The following is a 9,430-nucleotide window of genomic DNA, read 5'->3' on the forward strand; positions in this document are numbered from 1 at the left end:
GTTTTTTTTTAAATTTTTTTGAATTTTTGAAATTCTATATGAAAAAAAATGGTTCATCCATAGAAGATAAAACTTGGAAAAAAGAATTCTTGAAAATGAATTTTCATATTTGTCCTGAAAATGCATAACCTGACCGATTTAGAAAAATTTGGAATAACTAGAAATAATTGGCACTAATTTTAGTATTATATAATGGTATAAAGGAACACTGAAACATGGTTTAATTTTTTTTTTATCAAGAAATAGAGTTTAAATTAATGAAAGACATATAGACAAAATATGTCAAGTGGTTACAAAAACTCAACTGTATAAAAAGATATATACATGAATACAAGAATCTTAATCTTTTTTGCCTTCTTGGCTACTTTCCCAGACAAGTTCAAACTGGAACCACTGCAAAATACAAGGTGTACATGAACATTTATATTTCCAATACATTTCAAAGAAGATGGAATGTGGATACTTATATGAGACTCATAACATCTGAACTCCTTTTCTCATTGAAGCTTTTTGACACAAACTGACTGGCTGCTATGGAGTTTGTTACCATGTGGAGGCTCTAATCTTGCTTGAAATTAATTTTCTTCAGCAGCTTGTTTTCTTCATATGGGCATTCCAACAATACCTAAAAGCACTATTCCCATAGCCCATCACTCTTGCTCTCTAGTGTAATTGAATTCACTTTCCTATAAGAGTCATTGGTAAGAGCCTTCTAGAGATTGAGTTGCAGGTACTTAGAAAGACAATAGTTTGTTTACCTGCATGCATGAGAAGAACAACAACTCCACCACCTACAACACGACCAACAGGGCTTACTAGAGAGACATTCATTTCACCACCTGACCTGCTTCTTGTTCCTTGCTTGTCGGTAGGCATGAATGGTCCAAATAGTGATTGGATCTCAAAGCGACCCTAAAAGAAAATTTTATGCTTTCAAAAATTGAAGCTACCTTAGCAAAATAAATTTTTCGGTGAGGGATTTTTGGTAATTTTCTCTAAAATTTATAATCTATTTAATGTGTGTGTGTGTGTGTAAGAAAATGGAGAGACTTTGTGAGGTTCAACAACAGGAACAATCTTTTCTTTTTCTTTTCACTAACCTCAAGGATGACCCCATATGCAAATATCATCACATTCTCATACATGTGCTGTTGGAGCCCTCCATTCATTTCAAATATAGATTTTTCAAAGTTATCTACAGTTGTACAGCATGTTAAAAAATTCAATTAATACATAAAAATATTGAATATATTGTATAATCTACCTCTAAAACTTAACAAATGTGCCTTTGAGGTTGCTGGAATATGAATCGTATCAAACAAATCATAAATAAAAGCTTAGATTGAATACCTTTTGGTATTCTGTTGATATGATTTTTGTTAAAAAAAGCACAAACCCTTGCAAGAGTCGCTAGTAAATATCGTTGCCTTTTTCTTCATCACTATTAGATTTCATGAGTGGTTTCTTTCTACAGGGCAAATAAAAAATTTGTAATGATCTATTTACAGGCTTGTGTCTAAACACACAAGCTAATAGAGCTTTATAGACATAGATGAGTCGAAGAATGAAGAAAGCTATGGAATATCAAAACAATGTGCATCGAAAGTTTCATCAGATGTTAAGTTTATGATAGAAAAGACAATGGTTTTTTAAAACCATGTGTTGTTTAAATTATTTCGTCAAATGACTCAAATTCATTGCAATAAATGGTTGAGATTCACAAAATCATCAATTGCATGAATAAACAAAATGAATCATTTTAAAAATCTTGAAAAATGTTCTTTGAACCTTGAGATGAGGTGAATTATAACTATTTTCTAGGTCTCACAAACGATTAAGATTAAACAACTAAAATAATATTATTTTAAAAGTAATACTAGTTTGCTTGTTACTCTAGATGTGAAGAAACTTAAATGAACATAAATATTATTGAGTTATTGAATAATTATACATTTCCTTTCACATGAAAAATGTGTCATGCCTTTAGTCGTGAAAACCAATTTTGTCTCATGAACAATTAAAATTAAACAACTAAAGTAATATCATTTTAAAAGTAATACTGGGATGCTCCTTACGCCTAGATGTAAAGAAATTGAAATGAGAATAAATATTATTGATTTATTGTACAATTATACATTTTCTTTTATATGAAAAAAAATGTTTCATGCCCTTAGTCATGAAAACCCATTTTGTCTCTCTATTTTTTTTTATAAAAAAAAAACTAACTCAAACTATTTCATTTGGAGGCTTGGAATTCATGATATGGACTTTAGAAATTGAAAGATTTTGACAATAAGATCTGGGTTGAGAAGATTGGCGTCTTCATAAAGGACTAAAGTATCATTTTACCAAAAAAAAAAGGGACCAAATTATTAATTATTAATTTTTTCCAAAAGTATACAATATTTTTTAATTTTTTTAAAATAAATTTAATATTTACAACTAACGCAAAGATTCATATAATCATCGATTATATGAGTAGGCAAAATAAAATATTTTAAAAATCTTAAAAAATGTGTTTTGAATCTCAAGATGAGATGATTTATTATTATTTTTTAAGTCTCATGAATGGTTGAGATTAAATAACTAAAGTAATTATCATTTTAAAGGTAATAGCAGTGCGCTCATTACTCTAGATGTCAAGAAACTGAAATGATGATAAATATCATTGATTTGGAGGCTTGGAATTCAGGATATGGACTTTAGATATTAAAATCAATTTAATGTTTACAACTACCGCAAAAACATGCTAATAAACAATTCGAATCATACTCGCGCAAGTGGTTTTGCCACTAGGATAACTTATCATTGACCTTACATAGTTGTTGTTATTTTTTACCAAATTATAAATATTAAATCATTAATAAAATGATTGTTTTTTCCATTTTTTTCTCTTTTTATTCAATGAATTTTTTACATAATCAATCTAAATGGGCTGTTCCTGTTTAAAAGGTCTCTAATTAATTGGGCCAACAAATCTGGCCCAAGAAATGAGTCCAATATTAACAATACTTTGAACATTCCCATTGCGCACCATTAAACAGGAAGATTTTACCAAAAAAAAAAAAAAAAGCGGATGATGTGCCTTACAAATTGAGTCACAGGAAAACGTCCACTTTGCTTCTCTTCTTCCACGTTTAGCACAATTACACCATAATCCCACATTTTTCTTTCAGGCTCGGCAATCCCCTATCTTCTTGCTGAAATATCAGAGATAATAGTAGCACTCTTCTTGTCTTCATGGGAGACGATGGCTTCGAGAAAATCTTTAGCTACTTCATCTTCCGTATATTCTCATTCTTGAAAATTTGGATAAGATAAAATGCAGTTTAGTGGGAACTAGCTAGCAGGTTTTCTGGATATATGTATTCTTTGAGGTATGGCTTGTTTTTCTGTTACTTGTAGTGCTGGCTTATCTGTTAGCCACGACAATTTTGGAGTTAGTATGGCGGGATCAAGATATTTTGGGTCTCGTGGTGTTTTCTGCACTCGCTCGTTTCATTTTCCTTCTGTGAGGTTTAATCATTGCTTCGAATTTCAACATGGGTTGTTCTGCAATCATAAACTTGACTATTCTGACCAAAACTTGTCGAGGTTTCCATATGGTTCTAATTCTCGTTCTCAACATGATCTTGTCCGTAACAATGGAATTGAACCTCTGATGAATGGAAGTAGAGAAGATAGAAAGACTCACTATGGTAAAGGGGAAGGCAATAGCTTTAGAAAGAGATTTTCTTTGAGATTACGGCCAAGGTTACGGTTACTAGCGACAAGAATTAAAAGGTTTCCGATTAAATCCTTTTTGAATGAGGTGGGAATCTTTATACGGAAGAATATTAGAGCAGTGGCATTTTCTACCTCAGTTTCCATTGTATTGGGCCTTTGTTACCTGTTTCTGAAATTGACGGCATTGCCCTCTCCAACAATAGTTCCATATTCAGATTTAATTACGAACCTTCAAAATGGATCTGTTACTAGAGTTTTACTTGAAGAGGGATCTCGACGGATATATTATAATATGGACTCTCAGAATGTTAAAGACAAGCAAATTACTGATAAAGATTCGCAAGAAATGAATGTTTCAGTTGATCAAGATGTGAATAAGATTGCAAGTGATGACACTTCAAAAACTGGCCCAACGAAGCTAGTGAATGTACTAGGTAAGTTTTCAAGGACCCGAACTTCTGTTGCTGAGTGGCAGTATTCCACAAGAAAGATTGATCATGACGGAAAATTTCTTGTTAGTTTAATGAGAGAAAGGGGGGTTACATATAGCTCAGCCCCTCAGTCAATGTTAATGTCAATGAGGACTACTTTGGTAACAGTGTTAACTTTGTGGATACCTCTGATTCCATTGATGTGGCTTCTATATCGTCAACTTTCTGCTGCTAATAGCCCTGCAAAGAAGCAAAAAGCTCATACCCAAAATGTTGGATTTGATGATGTGGAAGGTGTTGATGCCGCGAAAGTAGAGCTCATGGAGGTAATGATCTCTTTTTTGTCACGATTGAGTATTTATGTAATATAGAATTGAATTTTTTTTTTTTTGTTTGTTTGATCATTTAAGTTTCTATCATTAAGTCTCTTCCACCATTAAACAGAAGTCCATTTTGCAATTGAGCCATCAGAGTGACTTGTGTTAAAGATAATTAGATTTAAGATGACATTTTTTTTATAAAATGGACTATAATTGTTTCTTTGGAATCTCTTATGTAGTGATTCCTAAAATGTGATCCAAATATGTTGCTAGTATATAGCATGCAAGAAGAAATACGGTATAACAACTTATAGCAGAATATAAAAGAAGTTAAACTACTTAATTTAGGCTTTGTTACTGTTAATAGTTCGGAGAAGAAATATAGCAGAAGCAAACGTCAATTAGTTTCCTCTAAAATCTTTAGTAATTTTTCTTTTCGATTGAAAGAACATAGCAGCTAAATGGGATGGTACAAAAGCATTAGAACTATTAGTACCAGGAGCTAAGGCAGTGACACAAACTTGATAGTCTAGAATTTCAGTTTACACAGTAATTATATATGATATTTTAGCTTCTTTACAACCACAGTTGAGATTACTTCTGATATGTAAATATCTAAATATTCTTTTGACCATTGATTTTATTAACATGTTTAGCTTTTGTTATAGACCCTTGTGTATTCATGTTTTGGCTCCTTCAACAACTTCATTTGAGCTCTGTCCTTTAGATGAATAAACTTTCATCATAAATCATATGTACTTCAGGTACAATTGAGTTAGCCTTTTCCAATCATTAACTATATGGACTTGGGGAATTCTCCACGTACAATTGCTTCCTGTAGCCTCTTCCTTCAATTTTTCTAGTATTAGCTATAACCACTTGCTGTTGTAGCCCAAGCATGGTGTGGCAAGTTTAGCCCAGTAAGGCAATATAAGTCAAGAGTGATTTGCTGTTTAGATTCCCAGAAAGGCTGTTTTACAAAATTACTTTTGGCTATAGTTTAAGAGGTTTGTCAAGACTACAAGGATTTTCTTTTTGGTTATTGGGAGTGGATAATAATAGGGGACATCAATTAGTTGAGTGGTTTTTTTAAGCCTATGAAGGAGAGTAGTGTAGGCTTAGAGAGTTCTACTCTAGAATCGTATTCTTTTAGCATTGGGTGATCTAGAGTAATACAGTCTTCACCAAAATTTGTGATGATGATATTTGGGTCTATTTTACTCATTCGAGTCTCTGAATGTTCATATCTAAAGTTTGTTGTTCTTTTGGTAAGCCAGATGAGGAGTTCAAAATTCATCTCTCTTCTTCCCCTTAGCACATTTCTACCTTGCTTCTATTGTTTCCTTTTTTCCTCTCTTTAATGTCCTCATTTCTAGGAATATCCCTTACTTTTGGAACCTGGATGACTGAGATTTCTGATTTGGTCCTTCTACATTCTTATTTCCTATCATCAGTCCAATTGGATATTTTTTTCCCTGTGCGATTTACAGGATATAAAATAACTTAAAAGTTTTTGGAAGATTGTATTATTTTTCTAGCATTTAAATCTTGTTAAAATGTGTTGAAAAAGATTGAAGGGGAAAAAAGTTGCAGAGTCAAGTGAAGTGTATCGACAAAGAATGAAAGGGAAAAAAAATTACCAAGAGAGTTGCATTATTCATGAATTACTAATGGTGTGGCTCCCTATAGATTTTATATTTTATGTTGATGTTTTTGACGCCTTTATGTGGACCAGACCCATCTGGATCTTTTACTTGAAAATTCTTTTTTAATTTATTATTTGAAACCCTTTCCTCAAAATTCTGCTGTGAGTAATGAGTGCTTGACAACTTCTGTTTTTTCGCATCTTGATGTTGTTGTTTGTAATGTTTGTAAGGCTATATCTGCATCAAAAATTGCATAATTGATTCTTACCAGGGATCATTGTCAGGCATTCTAGTGTCTCTATAATTTCTGCAGGTGATTTATAATGAATTATATGTCATTTTTGAAAAGGATTACCATTGTATTTATTGCAGATGGTCCAAGTCCAACGCATAGAGTTTGACACTGACCAGTTTATCTGTAGGTTCAACTGTTCAAGGAACCTAAATGGCAATTTTGTTTTGATACATCTAAGCAAAAGCCCATTAGTAAAGCAAACGTCATATGTTGCAATCCGAGTCTTTTGTGTATTTTTTCCCCCTCTCCTTTGGTTGTGCTAATTTGTAGGCTTGGCATGGCACCGATTGCGTCTTTACTCACCTTGAGTGAGGCAATTGATTAAAAGGAGATTGAATGTTGTCTTAATATGTTATGATGACCCATGAGTTTTGAAATGGGGAGGTCTTGAATTTCGTTATGCTACCTAATACATGAAATGACAACTTTGCAATTCTTCGATAAAGGCCATGTAGATAGCACCTCACATTTCATGATAAATTCCTCGAGGACAAGGTATAGAACATGCAAGTTCAGGAAGAAAGTAAGACAAGGAAAATTTTGCTGGTCAAGTTTTCTAGATGAGTACATTTTTAGTCCTTTTACTTTTGATCATTATAATTTAGTTCTCCAAGTTTAAAGAAGTCAACCATATTGTTTGGCCGATAACACTTACATAGATGCTCTTGATATACAGCTAGATCAGGTCGGCTTGCACAATGATGTGTGGATTGTTCTTGATATGTGTGATTTAAATATTTTCTGATATATTTGTTGGAAAGAAAGTGCAGCATCCTTATGGACTCTTGCATTATTTTATCATTATGTCATAGAAAAGTAAAGAACGGTGCAAAGAGGGATAGAATTGATTTCACTTGTGAAACTGAGCGGACTAGATTGTAATGACTATAAAAGTAAATTCAGAAACTAATTTTTTACTGAGATTAGGAAGATTAAAGAGAATATATTCTAACCTGGTGTTATTCATCATTCATTGTAGCTTGAAGAAATTTTCTTGTAAATGGCCAAGCAACTTTGATTGTTTTCCTGAATTAGTCCCTTTCTTGTAGATAGTTTCATGTATGCAAGGAGATATTCAGTACCAAAAGCTAGGAGCCAAGTTGCCAAGAGGTGTATTACTGGTAGGTCCTCCTGGAACTGGGAAAACATTACTTGCACGTGCAGTTGCTGGAGAAGCTGGTGTACCGTTTTTCACTGTATCAGCCAGTGAATTTGTCGAATTGTTTGTGGGAAGAGGAGCAGCAAGAATTAGAGACCTTTTCAAAGCAGCAAGGAAATTTGCACCATCAATTATATTTATTGATGAATTAGATGCTGTTGGAGGCAGACGTGGGAGAAGTTTCAATGATGAGCGTGACCAAACATTAAATCAGGCAAGTTTTTGACTATCTTGCATTTTCCTCTCATCACTGTTGCTTCCGCTAGTAACCATGCAACTCATTTTATAATTAGTCCTCTTAACATCTTGAGTAACTTAACAAAAGAATTGATATACAACTTGTTCATAATTTTCAAGGGCTGACTTCACAATCTGACCTTCTCTATATATTCTGTCTATGTAGTTGCTGACAGAAATGGATGGATTTGAGTCAGAGATGAGAGTAGTTGTTATTGCAGCAACAAATAGGCCAGAAGCATTGGATCCGGCTCTATGCCGTCCTGGTCGTTTCTCAAGGAAAGTGTTCGTAGGAGAACCCAATGAAGAAGGAAGGAGAAGGATACTGGCTGTACATCTAAGAGGAGTTCCTCTGGAGGAAGAAAACCAGCATTATATGTCATTTAGTTGCTTCTCTCACCCCTGGTTTTGTAGGTGCTGACTTGGCAAACATTGTCAATGAAGCTGCTTTGCTTGCTGCTCGTAGAGGTGAGACTCACTTATGAGTTACCATTTATACTCAAGTTCCTCTTTTGCTGTAACTTTCAAAATCATCCATCAGATGACACCTTATGTTAAAACAGATTACAATTTAGGGCCTATTTGGCTGTTAGAAATGATGAAAATGGAATGGATTAAAAAAATAAAAACAAAAAAATGAATTAAATTATATTTTTCTGTTATGATAAGCATGATAAAACTCGATACCACATAACTACAAATATAATAATGACTATGCACTCTGCAAACCTCATGAATCATGACTTTTAATATCATGAGCTAAATTGCCTTTCCTTCTCGTGAACATTGTTGACTGTCTTTCCTCCACATTTAGATCATTTTATTTGTGCCTTTATATTTTTAAATCTATTTCATTCTCATTCTTTTGGGCAACAAATCATGCCCTTAGAATAATGTTTAGGTTGAAGAGAATGTAGGAAAAAGGACTTGAAGGATTTCATCATTTTTGATATTTTTCAAGTCTGCGATGAAGATGATGGGTGATGACTTGTAATGCAAAACATATGGGGTTTGAACTTTGCAGGCGGTGAAACTGTGACTAGAGAAGATATAATGGAAGCTGTTGAAAGAGCAAAGTTTGGAATCAATGAAAAGAAGTTGAGTCCTAATGCAATAAGCAAGGAGCTAGGGAAGATGTTCCCTTGGATGCCATCATTGATGGGTAGAAGTGATAGAACACAGAATGATTCACAAGGACCCTTTGGCTATCAAGCATTGAGCTCATGAATGCGTTTGCACGGATGTTTACATCCATTTTACTTCTCGAGGATTTGTTTCCTTGCTTGTTAGTAATAACAAATTTTGATCACTTGTTAGATATCTTAATCCCATTGGTGGTTAGGCAACCACTGTATTCTTTTGCAGAACTGTCAAATTTGTTTTAATATGAGAAGGGGCTTAATCCTCAGTAAAATTTTTAGCTATCATTTCAGCAAGGTTTACTAATCAGTGCATCAATATCTTATATCTTCTTCCTCCAATTTTTTTTTTTTTTTGGAGGGGGCAGACATTGATGAGATCTTTCTTTTTGGCCAGAGATGAGACTTGGATGGCAGTGTAAAATTTGCCTCTCTCTCTCTTGATTTAATTCTTTTGGGTAACATATAGATTGGTGG

The 9,430-nt window shown here is 33.5% G+C and overlaps 1 protein-coding gene across 1 annotated transcript; it reads left to right on the forward strand.

Moving 5' to 3' along the window:
* The first annotated feature begins 3,099 nt into the window (after window positions 1–3,099).
* LOC129287758 (probable inactive ATP-dependent zinc metalloprotease FTSHI 3, chloroplastic) lies at window positions 3,100–9,228 on the forward strand. Its single transcript, XM_054923992.1, is given in 5 exon segments — window positions 3,100–4,483; window positions 7,468–7,791; window positions 7,981–8,178; window positions 8,180–8,282; window positions 8,839–9,228. Coding segments are annotated over 5 exon segments (1,932 nt in total). The 5' UTR covers window positions 3,100–3,379; the 3' UTR covers window positions 9,042–9,228.
* The last annotated feature ends 202 nt before the right edge of the window (window positions 9,229–9,430 follow it).

Source organism: Prosopis cineraria, unplaced genomic scaffold (assembly GCF_029017545.1).
Source record: "Prosopis cineraria cultivar Desert tree isolate PC_DT_omini unplaced genomic scaffold, ASM2901754v1 PC1, whole genome shotgun sequence".
Lineage (NCBI taxonomy): Eukaryota > Viridiplantae > Streptophyta > Magnoliopsida > Fabales > Fabaceae > Prosopis > Prosopis cineraria.